Here is an 18,392-nt window from a genome sequence, read left to right on the forward strand (position 1 = left end):
GGTGTGGCCCTGCTCAACTCTCCCGGCATTATTAACACGGTGGCAGCAATGCACGCATTGCAGATTTTATCAAGCAGAAATCATGTCCTCGCTGTGTTGCGCTCAGGCCCTTAAAGAGTAACCAGTGTTTTTCAGCCTCTGGGAATGTCCCATGATACAGAACTACCGGTTAAAAGTTCATGAACATATAAAGAAACATTACCCGAAACCAACTTTGAGCTCTGCCCGAGGCTCTATGTTCTCAGTGATCCACACAAATGACATCCCACTGTGGAGCCACAGATTTTATACAGACCATCATATTGGTGGGAAAGCAAATTATTATGAGAAACTGGAGAAATAAGGAGCTAAGTGGGGAGACTAACTTGGAATACATTGTTAAATGTGGACAGATCTTGAAGTAAAGCTCACACATCACACAATACCTGCATACACGGCGCAAACACACACACACACACACACACACACACACACACACACACACACACACACACACTCTTTATGTGTCTGAGAATGAATTGGCTGCTTGTAAATTAGATTAGATCATGGTGCGGATTAATGTAGGAATATGTATTTTATTTGCATTTTATTACGATTTTGTAGATATTTTATTTTTATATTATTATTATTATTTTGCATATGGGAATTATTTAATTTGTTGACCATAATGTGACAATGTTCATGTAAAAAAAAAAAAATTGCAAAAAAAAAGCTTTTGGTCCAGTATTGACGGAGAACGCTGCAGATGGCAGCCGCTAAATGGGCTGTAATGTAATCGCTCGGTGCAACTCCTCACTGCCAATTATTAGAAGTGTCTGACAACATTATGGAAAGGACAATACAAAAAAAACAAAACAAATGTTCTTACCTTTCACTTGATCCGTTCTGTTTGTTCGCTAGTTGAAGTCTCGTTCTGAAATCATCTAAATATTCAGCCATGACGTTGAAAACCTCTTAGATAACAGTAAGCTACGCCTTCTGTGCTCAAACACAACAAAGCTTGACAACACCGGCACTCCTCTCTCTCAACTCTCACTCATGTTTCCGCCGTTGTCTTCCGGCAACAAGTCACACGACACGATAACAAACAGACCGGATCAAGTGAAAGGTAAAGAAAAACGGGGACGTACATTGACGGTGAGGAGTTACTCCGAGCGATTACATAACAGCTTGTTTAACGGCTTCTGTCTGCAGCGTTCTCACTCAATACTGGACCAGTTTCAGAAACTGTTGCCCCCATTAGTCACTTAGACACAAGAACAGGGGAAAATAGGGCCCAGGTTGAAAAATACCAAAGTTACGCTTTAATGAATTACTTTAAAAGCTTGTAAAAGAAATAGTCATACTGTGGATGAAGTCAATGAAATTGGACTTTTCAGCAATGGAGGAATTTGGTATAGGTCAGGCACATTTGGCCTATTTTAATATGTAGAAATGGTATTTAAGGCCCACTAAATGAACTTCTGATACAATGATTCATCATTGTAAAGGAAAAAATTAATAAATATTGAAGACCAGATTTCATATTCTTGGCTTTTATGCCATGTGGATAATGGATTCCAAACGTCCCTCATATACAATGCAACCACTGACATGATCCTCAGGTGACCTCAGCATAGGCAACAGCTTCACGTGAATGAAAATGGGTTCTATGCTGCTAAATACAGTACCCGTGAGGGTTTCTGGACAATATCTGTCATTGTTTTGTGTTAATTGATTTACAATAATAAATATATACATACTTTTGCATAAAGCAAACGTATTTGCCCACTCCCATGTTGATAAGAGTATTAATAATGACAAGTCTCCCTTTAAGTTACATTTTGAACAGATTAAAAATGTGTGATTAGTTTGCAATTAATCTTGATTAACTATGGACAATGATGTGATTAATTATAATTAAATATTTTAATCAATTGACAGACCTAATAATTAATAATAATAATAATAATAATAATAATAATAATAATAATATATTCTAGGATTGCTGTAGTTATTTTTCTTAAAAAGCATGATTTAACATGCATAATGCATATTTTGTAATATTCCCAGTCCACTTTGGTCCCAGCTCATCATCACACACAGACACTCAGCAAGAGCCAACTCAGTTGTCAGGGGCAACCTGTACGTGCTACGTCCCACAAGTTGCGTCAAGTGGTGCCTTCATGTACTGTGGGAAACCAAAGACTGATAAATACAAACTGATACAACAAGAGTTTCTTAGCCTATACAACCCAACATTTAGATGTAGCATAATTTAGGTGACGGACAGCAGAGGCCGTATTAACCTAATACAATCTCTGTCAAATAAATGACCCCACAACATGGGACAAGGTGTTATCACCAAAAGGCTACTTTATAAAGTTTTTCAAGCGGTGTGGGGCAGTTTGGTATAAGCTACATATATATAGGCCTATAAATATAGATGATATAGAATACCTACATGCTGTATTGTAAAAAAAAATATGTCAGCATTCAGTAATTTTGTTAACTTTGTTATGAGTCGCCCTAGGATTCAGAGACTTCATTTGTGTATCTTACACACCAAAAAACTGACAATAACATGATATTTTCAGGTGGAATTTCATCATTCATTCATCCATTCATTCATTCTCACTGTGCAATATCATTTTCCACTTGTGCAATGTTGTTAATAGTCTGTTTATTGTCAATACTGTATATACTGGTCCTATTTTTATACTTCCTTCCATTTAAATGGTTCATATTTTGTTACACTTTGTTTAGCTCTTTTTTTACTGTGTTAACTGTGCATCTTGTTTTTTGCACTATCCCCTTTGCTGCTGTACACTGCAAATTTCTACCACTGCGGGACTAATAAAGGAATATCTCATCTCTTATCTTAAAAAGAAACATCACACTGGCTAAATGAGCCTACCTCTAAACATGTTTTCGCCAACGTTCCCCCGTTAATAAAAGGTGTAACATTAGTAAATTAAAAATCGTTTTTTCCAGTTGTGTTACTGTGAAACTTCAAAGTCGGAGCTTTGAGCGGGTCCGTGAACGCAGAGCGTGTTGCAGGCAGCCAGCAGGCAGCGGCAGCAGACCGGCAGCGGAGCGGCACAGCGCCGCATCACACCGACACAAGTGCGTCAGGAAAAACGCTGCGATTCTCCACTTTTCTTCCCAGTGACTCTTCACCCACCAGCGGAGCCGCGATGCTCTGGACCATGTAGGATACGACTGTTTCGTGTTTGTTTTTTTTAAAACTCCCAATTTTCTTTTTTCTTTTCTTTGTTTTTCTACTTTCTCCCGGACAGCCTGCAGACAGACAGACAGACTGTGAAGCCGCTCGACGCGCCGCCCGGAGCCTCTTTCATCTGTCCGCCTGCAGCCTGAAGCGAGCGGTGAACTTTTTGGGGAAAACTACAAGTCACCCGTCGTCCATACCTAAAGGACTTTGTGATATATTTGGCCTGACAACACCTTCGTCATGAGGTAAGAAGCTTCCAGTGGTGTTAAATATGAAATATTAACATATTAGAGAAGATAACAAGATGAAAGTCGGAGTTAACGGGGGGCTGCGGGAGGAAAACTACAAGTGAGATGTTAGCTGCTAAACACGCTGCTTTGATGTGTCACACTGTAGCACCGCTTCTTGTTCTGTTTAGGAAGCTGTATGCAGTGTCTGCCCGCAGTGCCATCATGTTTTAGCCCTATTTACAGGCTGAATGTGGTCAGCTTTAGTCAGCAGCACCGACAGGCTGCTCGTTCAGCGGTCCGCTCACATTAGAGCTGCATCTGAGGACGTGCATGGGTTGGGAATGGCGCTCTGCTCTGCTCGCTCACTCCTCCTGCTGCTGCTGCTGTTACTGCTGCTCCCACACTGCATAACAGGGATTAACTCTGAGCACTGGTGATGGGGTAGCGTTCATTTGATGCCACATTGTGATTGTTACACACACACACATACACACAGGCTGTGTTTGTCAAAGCTCGTGCACTTTTGTCAGCTGGGAAATGCCATGGATGGGGGATGTCTCAGTCTGGAGACACCCAACCCTTACTACTGCAAATGAGAAGAAACTCATAGACACTTGATGACACATGTCAGAGGTGTACTGGGGGACACACATCTTTTATAACTACTGCTGGTAGTCTACCTATAGCAGGCAGCATAGGCAGGGAGGTGCACCCTGTGTGTATACTGCTCTGTAACACCATGCACAGCAGTGGTTCTCAACCTTTTTCATGTCAAGGAACCCTAAATTGAGACACGTTAGGTCACGGACCTCCATTTTATAAGATTTTCGCTCCATCTGAAAAGATTTTGGTTGAATGGACTTGCATTTATATAGTGCCGACCGCTCAAAGCGCTTTACACTACATGGAAGCATTCACCCATTCATTTCTTACGCTGATGGCAGGGGCTGCCATGCAAGGTGCCAACCTGCCCATCAGGATCTAAATATTCCGATTCCTTCGGGAGAAATTTGGTCACTGTGACTTGGACACTTCAACATGTAGACCGGAGGAGGCGGGGATCAAACCGCCGACCTTCCGATTGTTGGGCAACCCCCTCTTCCTCCCTCTGAGCCACAGCTGCCCCCAGTGATTGATATGATTAAGTCCAACTACAGTTGAGGAGATAACTGGGGATGCACCGATATCGATACCGGATCGGATATCGGGCTGTCCCTGACTCAAATAGCTGGATCGGGTATCGGTGACAATGGGGTCGATCCATTCAATTCAATTCTACGTTTGTATACAATATCCATTATATGCTGGAATTTGAAGTTCTGTTTAAGTTTTGACCAATTTGTTGCTGCATTAAATGCACTAATTCCTCTTAATTTTTAAGATTTTAAGTTGTTGGTGTACGATTTATTATTTTGATAATACAAAACAATTCGGTAAATGTATATCTAAGCATATATTTGTTACATTTTGTTTTACAAAGTTAAGAAAGCAATGTTTAAGTCAAGCTTGATGTTGCTTTACACATAACAGAATGATCCCATTCACTTCCACACAGTGAGGCATACAGCTTAGTAACTAAACACTCGTATTAGATCGCTACTTGGTATCGGCTGATACCCAAAGCCCAGGTATCGCTATGGGGACTGAAATAGTCGGACTGGTGCATCCCTAGAGATCACCATGGAGGAAGTGGGACCTATGATCAGAATAGTCACTCGTATGAGCCTTACTCACTTCTCTAGTGAAAATAAACTATTCCCCATTTTTCTGGGGACCCCCTTGAACTCCCTCAAGGACCCCTGGGGGTCCCCGGACCCTTGGTTGAGGACCACTGATGTGCAGTATGTGTGGCTGTTGTGTAACATGGATGGAGTCATTGTTTCCTAGTGAGCGTGATGTTTGCTGTCTTTTGAAGGGCAACAATGACCCCAAGCTGAGTGTATACTTCCAGACAGAATAAAACTGCTCAGTAATACTGAAAGTTGTGTGGCCAGTGTGCTGGAAACAAAAACATTGACATGCTGTATAATTTCCTTTTTATTCTCTTTGGAGTCAATTGCTTACACGTTGTGTTGCTTTCTTTTTCTGGGATTCTAAATCCCCCGTAACGTCATTGTTGCACATTGCTTGGACTCTTGACAGCCTGTCACTTGAGCTCCCACATTGTTCATGTCGCCACCTTAGTGTCAAAGTCTAGAAATGACCTTGTTTATGAAGGACAATGAAGGCTGTGTTTGTTTAGTTCACGTTGAATCGCTTTCCCCTCAGGAATGTGTCCTAAAAATCGGCTGAGGCTGCTGTTACTTGATTCTTCTCGACATGTCCGACACAGCAGCGCGGCAGCTTTTTGTCACATATCTCCCTTCACATGGCGCTGTGAGTGATGCTCTGCTGCATGCGGAGAAAGTTCAAATGTCAGAACAGCTTCTATGGTTAGTGTTTGACCTCAATTCTTTCTTCTTCTTTTTTTCCCATCCCCGATCTAACTTGTATTAAGAAAGTGAGACATGCAGTGTGGATGGTGCCTGCCCCCTCTAAGAAAGCCCCTAATTGAATCCAGCTGTTGGAATCTCTCTGTAGGCCAAACTGCGGTTAACAATAGCTCTGGTTGTTTCAAAGAGCCGCATGTATGTTGTGTCCATGTCCCAGAATGGAAAGCGCTAACTTTTAATCTTCCCTCCTCTTCCTTATACTTTTTAACAACTTTCTCATGTGTGTTTTGGAGCATATCTCTCCTCAAACTGGACATCGACAAACCACCGATGGCAGCAGACGGGAGTAAAGACTCGGTTATGACGGGTACACAATACACGAGAATAGCGCTGATTTTGCCCCCCCCCGACAATCGTCAGCAAAGCCCGGATTTTTTTTTTTATGGTTCTAGAGATTATCTTTCCAGATATTCCTGTGGTGTGAGGTATGTTAAGAGTGTTTTTTTACATCCTCCGATCGGCTCGGAAGTCCATCCTGGCCGCACCGATTTAAAATCGTAAATATTAAACATGTTCAATATTCACGATGGGATCTCCTGTTATGTGTGGGGAACCCCGAGGACAGCTGATGACGCAGTCACGTGGGAAAGAACGATAGCCGATTGAGAGTCAAGCTGACTGAAGAAGGACGGACAAACACTGCCGTCATGGCGGCTGCGGCTAATGCGTGAGCTAATGCAAAACGCAAAGTATAAAGTAGTTGTAAGATGGAGCTCAGAAATGGAGCACCAACCTGTTGATTTGTGGCAACAACGCAAGTGTTTCTTTAACGTGTCTCCATGACTTCATCCATCCATCCTTCGTGAATTTTCAGTACAGAGTAAAAACTAACATCACTAATTCTTCCTGCCCGTCGTCCACCATGTTTGTTTACATTAAAGTCACTTTTGATCGCGAGACATTTTGCGAGATTTCTGTTATTTTTAGTCAGGACTCTGAATGAATCTGTTAGTGTGTGGTGTGCTGTTTTGGCCAAATTGTTGCTCTCCACACACTATAGGAACAAAACTGTTAGATTGAACATAACATGTCGTTATGTGTGGGCTCGCTCACTTTTTCAACATCTTTTAAGATTTGAAAAATCTAAGCAGATGTCAGTGTGGGCCAGCCTTTACTCTTTGTTGACCAGATTGTGCTGGGAGAAGTGAGTGTCCAGTGGGGAGGTATTGATGTACAGTATATGTGGGTGCAACAGGTGTGTGTGAGTGTGAGTGGCGGCCCCAGCTGCTCAGAGCTGACTCATGCAGGACACTTGTGGCCGTGTGTCAGTGTGCCATAAGGTTGTGGCCACGGTGGCAACCCTCACTTATTGGTCCACATGGCTGTTCAGCACATACTGCTGGAGTTCAGCGTTATATTTTCAATATCTCGTCAGCCAACTTGGTGTCACGTGTTCACACAGCTGACTCGTGTAGCAGCACACACCTTGTGCAACTCAAGTACCAGAAGTCCATTAATCTCCAGTACCAGCTGACTGAACAATGAAAGCTGGGAGTAGTTTATCGTGTTCATCATTCAGCAGTGAGTCAGATACCCCTGCTTCGCTCCGCCGACATGTCGGGAACAATAGTTCTGAAAGATGGACATCAGGTTGATTACAGCCAATCAGAACTTCCAAGGTCTTTAAAAAAGCCATTTAGACATCTAATAACTCAGAAGTGGTGCTTGGAAGACCGGCCTGCGGTCAGCGGAGAGAGAGCTGTGTGTATAAGACGAGGATGGTGTGTCGGGGATATGAATGGAAACCAGTGGTGGAATATAACTAAGCACATTTACTCAGTCATTGTACTTAAGTTCAGTTATGAGGTACTTGTACTTTACTTGAGTTACTTTATACTTTTACTCTGCTCAATTTTGAAAGCAAATATTGTACTTTTTACTCCACTACCTTTATTTGACTGCTTTAGTTACTAGTTACTTTTCATATTCAGATTATTTATAGAAAATCAAAGAAATAAATCAACTAATACATTATGATGTATTAGCAGTATATAAAGTACGTAAAAGTAGCTCCACCTTTACCAGCTGCAACATTAAAGTGATGTACACATGCATCACTAATTCTATTTCAATAATATAATATATATCATTCTGCAGAATGAGTACTTATACTATATTTTTATGCTGATACTTTTGTACTTAAGTAAGACTTTGACTTGTAACAGAGTATTTTTTACACTGTGGTGTTGCTACTTTTACTTAAGTAGAGAGTCTTAATACTTTTTCCACCGCTGATGGAAACACAGGCAAACATGCTAACGCACATTCAATTCGACGGCATCACTCAGATGTGCCGATCACTGGGACGAGTAAAAATCCGGTGCTGTGGACGTGGGACGGCAGAAAAACGTATTTTAGCCACCTTAAAAGAAAGGCTCACCTATAAAAAATGAATATCGTTTAAGTGTACAATATATTTAGAACATTTTTGCGACGGCGAACTGAACTGAAAGTGAAACGTATCTGTACTGTTTTTGTCATCTGAGCCTGCTGGCTTTGGAGAGAGCATAGATAAGTTTCACTTTCAGTTAAGTTCCCCGTCAGAAAGGAGAAGGAAAGGGCTGTCTGACGGCAAGATAATGTAGTGAAAATATTTTAAATATAACGTACACATAAACAGATATCGATTTTTTTTAAATTGGGTCTTTCTTTTAGGTGGCTAAAATATGTTTTTCTGTCGTCCCCGTCCATAGCACTGTATTGCTTTGCTCCGTTGTTGGTGCTCCTGTCTGTTTCTCCAAACTGGGGGCACGCCGACCGTCATCTACTGTATATAATACACCTACTATGGATAAGAACCTCATACAACCCCACTTCAAAACACCTGAACTATTCCTTTAAAATAAGTTTTTTGTTCAGTAAAAAGAGGAACAGGGACTCCATCACTGGTGCATACTTTTTGAAGGAAAAATGTTTACTTTTACACTTTTCATGCATAAATTGGTGCCTTTGCCAGGGGTAATAAATAATTGTCAGATTGCATTATTTGAAAAGAAAAAATCCCCTGGACAGCCTTCTCAGGTTAGAGCAATAGCCTCTCAGAATAGTTGTGCACGTCCCTGGTGCAGGTCTTCCATGTTTTTCCAGATTGTCTAGCTGTCGAGGTCCAGCAGATACTCAGCAGCACACGGCTGCTGGGTTCATCCTGACTGTTGAGGTCAAAGATACCTGGCTCGGGCACATTCCTGAACCATGAGGATGAGAACGCAGCCTATATATAATAGCGGTCAGTTCGTTTCCCTGCGTTGTGTCGGGCGGCACGTAGCGCCGATGTCAGCTTATCTCGGTCCGTTTGATAAGCAGCATCGTCCGGGCGACGGGGCTGTGAAGTGTCATGGTAACAAGCGTTGACAACTGCTGAAAGGGCTCCCGGGCGCTGCAGGTTCACGCCTCAGATGAATGACAGCAGCGGAGGGAACTTTTGAATCCATTTAACCGCTGCACTGGAGGAACTGTTTATGTGGAGACAAACACGACCGAAGTCAATCAGGAGGTTAAGCTGGACTGTGGCCAGCTATGTTATCACATCCAAATGAGACATTAATGAGGTCAGCCTGAGGCTAATTTAGAATGAGAATACATTTGTCCCGTACATTGATTTAAAAGACTTAAGATATGGTCACTGACTCAAGTTGCATCTTGAGTTTTATTGAGTCTAGACTGAGAATGAGATGCAGAGAAAGAGTCCGAGGGGAGCTGAGTAATGGTATAGCTCTTCTTTACAGGACAGATCAATAGATCATGTTGCTGCATCATTGTAAGAAGTACGACTTCATTATCAGCGGGCAAACAAACCTAATTCTCAGTCAAATTCAATACAGTAGTCTTTAGCCCAGTCTCTTTTCCACTGCAGGAACTTTCCCCCGGAACTATGGACCTTTTGAGGAACTCTTTGCATTTCGACAGCAGGGACCAAGGTGTAAATTAAGTTCCCGGGACATTTTGCCTGGTCGGGGGTTAGTACTTTCTGAAAGTACCGGAGCTTTCGGGGTGGAGTTTGCAGGGATGATGTCACTGATTGGTGAAACACACACACTCAACTCATGTACCACTTCATTCATAAACAAGGAAGTACTCTAGTATCAATTTAGGACCATTTTAGGACGAGGGGAGAGCATTTCTCTCTGTTTGATAACATTAAAAGTAAAATAAGGCTCTGCTGTCGACCTCCCGACTCATTTTAAAAAAGACAGAGAGACAAAGAGAGAGCGAGAGCGCAGCGCCACGGTGCCCGGAATGAGAGAAAATAAAGTTATTTTCTGATTGTTCCATGGCGGTTATGTTTTAAAGCACAAATAAACCATAACCAATAGCCATCAAACACTCAACAGATGATTTACTATGGACGCTCTTAGTTTCATTTTCCTCCGCTGCATTTCATTCATTACATCCAACGTGCATCATTAAATACTATATATGCAGCAGAAGGCTAAATGTTGTCGAAGTGAGATAAAACGTTATTTCTCTTCAACGCGTTTTTGGCTGGACCGTAGAGGGCCAGCCCAACAAACGCAAAAGTCTGTCGCTGAGTGAGTGATGAAGTCACACGATTGGTCGGCCGAGTGTTGGAGTTTCCTCATTGGCCGATGCTCTTTTAAAATGAAAAGGCGGAGAACCATCCTTAAAGCGAATAAACCCGTCCAGCTCACGAAACTTGGACCAACCTGTCAAACTAGGCGATCTAGTTCGAGCAGTGGCATTGCCTATTTCTCTCTTAAAATGTTTTCATTTTCAGTAGATTTTGGTGGATTGTTTAGACGGAATAACAGAAAGTTTACGAGCGGGCCGCCATGTTGTTTCCTGTTTGAAACGACGAGCAGGAAACCAGGGACCAATCGGGTGCATCCAACGATAGGGTACGTCACCGCTTGAACTGCTGGTTGAGTGAAGCAGTGTGTCCCCTAGTGTCCTCGCGGGACCTGGTGGACATGACCACTGACTATTAAGTATAACAATTTAGCCACAAATTCCGAGACAGTGTCTGGGACACGGTCCCACGGTCCCACGGTCCAGACATATACTCGGTTTTGTCTTGTTTAGATGAAACGGGGGGACACACTGACAAACTCTAATAAAATATTGCCTGCTTCTCCTCTTTTATCATACAGACTGATCATGAGCTTAGTCCTGTAGACATAGAGACCTGTTCCCAAGGCTGTGTCCAGACTGGAGAAACGATATCATTTGATGCCAGAGACAGTTTTATGAACTTTTTGAATCCCACCAGAGCTGCTGTTAATCCACACAGACCGATTGATGGGATTTTATATTATCCCTACGCCAGAGATGTGACCATAATCTTGAATAATTCATATGAAATGTCAAAGAGAAATCATTAAAAGAGAGTCTAAACCCAGACAATCCCTCATTCTCTCTTTGTGCCTGTGTTTCTACTGTTTCTGAATGCATCATAAGGTGGATGGAGCTATAAAATGTTGAGTGCATGCGAAGTAGGACGGGAGAATGAAGTTATTGTGCTCCAGTGATTTTTCCCTTTTGAAGTTTTTCGGGAAGATTTTGATCGCGCCTGGCTCCCCGCCACCATCTGCTCCTCGCAATCCTTATCTCCCCCCCCCCCCCCCCCCCCCCCCTCTGCAGCCTCTCTCCGCCAATCTCTCCTTAATCTCGCTCTCTCATTTCCCCTCCTATCTGCTCCAAAAAGGGCCGCTTTGCCGGCTTCTCCCTGCCAGCTCTTTTCGTATTATTTCCATCCATTCCCAGACGAGTTTCATCCCTCACATCTCGCGTCTTATGTTTCAGCCGTCTGCTGACTGACTGTTTGCGGAGGTAAAGTCAACCCAAGGAGGAAAAGTAATCACAGCTCGTGGCAGACACCGTTCTCTCGGGATTATTGCTGATTCACGCGAGTGAAAGACATGAGTTTGAGCTGGAAGTGTAGCCACAGGCGGCAATCATGGCATCACGTCACCGTGGTCAAAGTATGACTGTATATGTCTATGTTGTTAGATGGTAGAGAAAGTAAGAAAAGACCAAGTAAAGTACCCTGAGCACACTCTCCCAGTTCAACACTACAGCCACAGTCCTCCACTGATGCAGCTGAAGGTCAAGTGCCTTGCTCAAGGGCGTCTCAACAACAGTCGCCACAAAGGGAGCATTACTCATTCACTTTTAATCACACTCAGTGTCCCAGTTGACCCGGTGATTAAACCAGCAGCCTCCCTGTCACAAGCTCGCTTCTCTAATCTCTAAGCCAGTAGTTCTCAACCTTGGGGTTGAGATAATTTCTGGGGGTCGCCATATGGTTGTGGAGAAAAAAATTAAATAACATATTAAAAATAAAGTAACATATTTTAGACCAGGGAATGGTTTTGTATATAAATTACTTTAAATAGATTTTATGGAGTGTGTTTGTGAGTCAAAGTGAGTTTCTGACGGGGGATTTCCGGAGGGTCAGGGGGAGAGAAAAAGTCAAGGAACTAGGGCTGTCAATCGATTCAAATTTTTAATCGCTATTAATCGCATTATTGTCCGTAGTTAATCGCGGTTAATCCCAAATTATGCACACATTCTTTTTCTGTTCAAAATATACCTTAAAGGGAGATTTGTCAAGTATTTAATCCTCTTATCAACATGGGAGTGGGCAAATATGCTGCTTTATGTAAATGTATGTATATATTTATTATTGGAAATCAATTAACAACACAAAACAATGACAGATATTGTCCAGAAACCCTCACAGGTACTGCATTTAGCATAACAAATATGCTAAAATCATAACATGGCAAACTGCAGCCCAACAGGCAACAACAGCTGTCAGTGTGTCAGTGTGCTGACTTGACTATGACTTGCCCCAAACTGCATGTGATTATCATAAAGTGGGCATATCTGTGAAGGGGAGACTCATGGGTACCCATAGAATCCATTTTTCTATCACATATCTTGAGGTCAGATGTCAAGGGACCCATTTTAAAATTTAGGGCAAGTTTGGAGCGTTATTTAACCTCCTTCACGACAAGCTAGTATGACATGGTTGGTACCGACGTAATCCCTAGGTTTTCTAGTTTCATATGATGCCAAAACTGAACTGCTACAACCTAAAAATCGCAAGAACTGTAACTGTCCATAAATATGTGACCCTTTCAACAGTTGCAGGGTTGCACTGAGAACCGACCCGAGGAAGGCCAACTTTCTGTTGTTCTAAATTGTGTCACTTCCATCCTCCAACAGAAAGGGAAGGTGTGATACCAGATTAGCACCAATGTCTCACTCTCACAAGCTTACACCCACACTTGTTTATGTTTCCGTATTGCAACCATAGTTTCACAATTACTAATAATATAATTCCAGCATGTTGGCGGTATTGATTGTAGCTATGATTGTACTAACAACTGACTGAAAGAGTTTTTATAGTATTTACCTGCTTTTCACTGCTTCTATAGTATAGTGAAGGGTGCATTTGACATGTAAGCGTGAACGGTGTTAGTGTCCACTTGGAAAGGTCCCAGACTACAAGCACTGATAGTAATAGGTGTTTGCTAAGCTCTAGATATTTCCGTCAGTGTGTGTATGTGTGATTGACAGGAGGGTGTTGTGTTGTCCTCACCACCCTGTGGCTTTGGTGGGCTCCTGCCACTGACATCACTTACTGCGTGTATGAGAAGGAGGAATGCTGCGAACCCACAGTCTGGTGTCTGCACCTGGGCCAGGGTTACACGGTTCAACCTTAATGTTTGCTTCTGCTTGCCCGGTCGCGCAAGTGGGTCAGAAATCGACTTGCCCAAAGTCAATTCTTACTTGCCACTTCAGTAATTGTTTTATTTATTAGCGGTTATCAAATAACAACAATTAACCAAAGTTTATTGTCATGTTTAATCTTTATTGAAATAAATTATTCTAGATTTTTTTTATTTAAATCCTCTAACGCAGCAGTTCCCTACCTGCGGTCTGGCCAAAGATCACGGGGGGGTGCACCAGGTTTTGTCTGCTCTGAGATTGTCAAAATTACTAAAATCATAATAACACACTTACTAGACAATTTATACATATGCAGGGTTTTCCTGGCTCCAAATGAGGCGGAGCTGGTACCATCCTGACCTCGTACCCTCTAGAGGGTTCGGGGGCGTGCATTTTGACATTTTGTACATTTTAAAGTTAAATGCATCAATCTGGTGCACTTTGACAGCAAAATTAAGAGACAAGATCAATTTTGTGCTCTAGTAGTGGTGGACTGTTGACTACTCAAGTATCGTTCTTAAGTACAACTTTGAGGTACTTATACTTTACTTGAGTATTTCTAATTTACGTAACTTTATAGCCCACTTCTACTCCACTACATCTCAGAGGGAAATTATTTGACAATATTAGATACTAGCTATGTGCAGATTCAGATTCTTAATACTAAATAAAATTCAACTCCTAAACTGTGGTGTATTATTAGTAGTATATCATTATTAAGCATATAAAGTAGTTAAAACGAGCACCTTTACCGGCTGCAACATTAACGTGATGAACACATTAATGTATCCATAATTATATTACAATTATATCCAACATTATATATTGTTGTGAAATGGGTCATTCTGCATAATGAGCAGGCTACTTTTACTTTTGGTACTTTAAGTATATTTTGATGCAAATACTTTTGTACTTCAGTAACATTTTGAATCTAGGACATTTACTTTTAGCAGAGTATTTTTTACACTGTGGTATTACTTTTACTTAAGGAACAGATCGGAAAGCATCTTCCATCACTGTGCTCTAGTAAACAATTTAATCATAAACACGTTGGTTGTCACACCCGTAAAGCATCGTGGTAAACGAGACGGGGTCTGTGTTTCAAGACGGGTGGGTTGCCGACATCGCCACGGACCCCTGGTACACTGAGGACCGTGCGTGCGAGGTGCGCGCGTGCATGTGTGGGACAGACTCGGTGGACAGATGGCTTTCAGGATGAAGACACTGACAAGAGTACGTGACAGTATTATAGTGCAGTGAAAGGTTACCGGATGGAGGTTGGACTGGACGGCCGGTTCACAAAGTGTTTGACTTGGACACCACAGACGGACGTTTGTATCCCGTCTTCTACGACTGGTCAGGGTTGACTTTTTCTATATTCAGTGAATACCACAACCCTAACCCGAGGGCTTTTATTACCTCAAATATATCACTTCTTGGACTGTAGATATCTAGACATGTACTGGCCAGATTTTCGCGAAATGTGGTATGAATCCCAATGCCCTTCTTGTGTAGTGCTGCCATCAGTCAAACATTTTTTACTTGCACAAAAGAAATACTGAAATCAAGTGGCAGATTGCCCTGAAATGTACTGGTAAGGCTCTAAAAATAGCAGCAGCATCATCAGTATGTTGTTCGGCCAACATTTTTGCATTGTGGCGTAGAGGGAACATTGGCAGGGCTTTAGACGTTCAGGCTTGTTTATGTATTGGCTGCAAACATTTTGCATGTTATTAGGCAGAAAACAATGGGTTTGATAAAAGTCCGACGTGATGTTGGGAGCCATTTATTTCTGTTCTTTATTTAGTTTATTCAACAAAGTATATGAATGCAAAAATACATTTAATATTTTGCATTTTACAGTATAGAAGAAATTACACGTAACAGAACATTGATTCATATTTGATCAGCGCTGCCTAGTTTGACCGTTTGGTCGGAGTTTGCGAGTGATTGACAGCCGGCTCTCATATACAGCAGATGGACAGCAGACCTCAGATCAGCTCTGACTGCTTGTTTTCCTCCGGTCTGTGAAATCTTGCACATGCCGTTAGGAGCACCGGAGGACACAGAGGCACATGATTTTTTTTTACAGGTTACCTGTTTCATGTACTACTGTCACGATATAGCGACCGTTTTACAAAAATAGCTTTTTTTAGTCATATTTGCTCCAATCTCGCCTACTTCAGCTTTAATATCTCGTCTGTGAGACTGATTCTTCAGATATGTAATACCTGTGCACATACCTTAGTCCTTGAGGACACTTTCCCATCTCTACTGTGCACACTGTGTGTCTGTGTTCAGCTGTGCACCGGTGTGTAAGGTCCTGCCACTGTGTTTTGGGCAATGCCAGTCAACGGTACGTGTTGGCCGTCATGAAGCACAGCTCTGACCAGCTGCGTGCCCACAGCGCGCTCAGCTGTGTGATTTGCCAGCAGGAGGCCAGGCTAGCACGATGAGCCACGACAGCTCATGAATGTGCATTTCTATGCTCTGCCCCCGCCAGCCTCTCCCCTCCACCCCCCCTCACTTGACTTCTACCGAGAGTATGCCATTTCAGTTCTGCCGGTCAGCACGCAGAGGAGGGGAAGCATATTCATTCCCTCCTTTTCTTTGTCGAGTTTGAATGAAAAATGAGTGAGGGGTGAAAACTGATAGGATTACAAAGCAATGCCTCAAGATCGGTTTGGTGACTCAGATAATTGTTTAGATTGAGTGTGAAACTTGGAAACAGTCATTTGACAAAATAATCTTAACTCAAACAAAACAACACTTCTGAAGACGTCACCTTCTGGGAAACTGTGATGCATTTGTTATTTTCTGGCATTTTATAGAAAACAACTAAACGATTAAACGGGAAAGTAATCGACAGATGAATTAGGGATGTCACAATACCAGAAATCTAGTAGTCGATACCAATACCAGTGAATTTCCACGATGCTCGATACCCAATTTGATACCACGTTAAAAAAAAAAGAAAAAAAGGAAAATGATGAGACTTTATTCTTCAGGTATAGCTCAATGACTGTAAGAAAACAGCAGAGGCTGTACACGCACACACACACTCTCTCTATATACACACTATATCCTCAGATTGCAAGCAGTAGTTTAAATTCACTGACATGAAGACAGACCGTTAGACCATTAAATATTTATTTAAAATGCTAATGTTATATTTTAATGAGGGATGATGGTTAGGATGATAGCCTACGAGCTACGGTTACATTACGTTAGCCAAAACACGGCAGCCTTTAGCGTTTTGCCATTGCAAGCGTTGTATGGAACATACGTGGCTACAAAACAACGCCAGCTGTCTCAAACAAAAATAAGGGTAACGTGTAAAGGCTATATCAGGATAAAGATAACAAGTGTAACAAGTAGTTGTTAATTTAACCTTAACTTGAATTGAAGCTCACTCACCTTGAATTCTTTGAACAGATCTGGATGTCTGTCTTTGAGGTGCTTTGCTAAATTGGAAGTATTTCCTCCTTTGGTTTGAAAAGTACGACGGCACCGTTTGAATATTGGCTTTTGCAAATCTATAATTACTCCTTGATGAACGAACGCAAAGTACTTCCATACCCGACTCTTGCTATTTGTCTTCTCAGCGAGTCGAGGCGGAGCTAGCGGCGGAGCTAGCGCTGCAGCTGCACTCGTTGCCATCTTTCACGTGTAGTTGTTTTTTTCCGTACTGTTAGGCGTTCTTCTTCTTCCTTCATTTCACGGCAGATGAGAACACTTGTAAGCGTATATGCTGCCCCCCATCAGATGATCGCATCTCCAGTACCTCCGGTACCAATGACCATTACAGGCATCGTACGGTACCTTCAGTACTGTAAAGAAAGAGTAGCGTTACGTTTTTAGTATTTTGGCATCGACTTGGTTGACATCCCTAAGATGAATTGATAATGAAAAGTTCTTAAAGTTATGAAAAATGAATTTGCATCTCCAGTTATGATAATTCATCATCATCATCGTCTTTTTGTCATTTACCCCCTGCTGCTGCTGCTGCCGCCACCTGCTCCGGTCCACTTTCCAGACGAGGCGAAGTTCATCTAGTACAAGCCCAATGTGTCCTCTGTGAAATGGTCCTACTACGTGAGGTCTCACTGGTCTCCCTCACTGGACTAATGTACTAATAAGAATGACAAAGGTATAATTTGTCCCGCTGCAACAGCTGCAACAGCATGAACTGGTGGAGGAGATGTCTATCAAGCAGCCTGCCCACAGTCTAGAGAGGAGGTCTCATCAGGCTAAATAGGGACATCACCTGTGTGGGTGTGCCATGGTTGTGAAGGGCCTGTAAAGAAAGGGAACTGGTGGATTAGCATGTTGAACTAGCACAGTGGCAGGACTGATTTAATTTTATTTATTTATTTATAAGGACAATGCACATTAATTAACATTTCTGTAAATATGCTGGCTAATTCTCATCTGCAGTCCTTCATTTAAATTTTAAGTCACAATGTGGTCTACTGCAATTTTCAAACAGCAGGAGGCTCGATATTTGTTAAAGCATTTTAAGCATTTGAAAACATCTTTGTTTGGTACAAGTAAAAATAATCACAATTAGATGTTTTATAACTGTTCAGCCCTACTATTAAGTATGCAAGCACTAAAATACAGCCAAGCAATACTGATTGATTGATTGATCGGGCCTAAGTGGAAGCCCAGGTCCCAGGGCTGCACATCCTTCCAGTTGAACTGATGCTGAGAAGGAGCTGTGGACGTGGCTGAGGCACCAAGCAGCCGGGTAGCTCAAAATCA

General features: G+C 42.2%; 1 protein-coding gene across 1 annotated transcript in view; it reads left to right on the forward strand.

Annotated features, from left to right (window-relative positions):
- Positions 1-3,027: 3,027 nt before the first annotated feature.
- The window catches only part of enah (ENAH actin regulator), a 168,468-nt gene continuing 153,103 nt past the window's right edge, over positions 3,028-18,392 (forward strand). Inside the window, exon 1 of the mRNA XM_074616599.1 lies at positions 3,028-3,456. Within this exon, the coding sequence (XP_074472700.1) occupies positions 3,452-3,456 (5 nt within the window). The 5' untranslated portion in view covers positions 3,028-3,451. The remainder of the gene's footprint in view (positions 3,457-18,392) is intronic.

This window comes from Sebastes fasciatus, chromosome 18 (assembly GCF_043250625.1).
Source record: "Sebastes fasciatus isolate fSebFas1 chromosome 18, fSebFas1.pri, whole genome shotgun sequence".
Lineage (NCBI taxonomy): Eukaryota > Metazoa > Chordata > Actinopteri > Perciformes > Sebastidae > Sebastes > Sebastes fasciatus.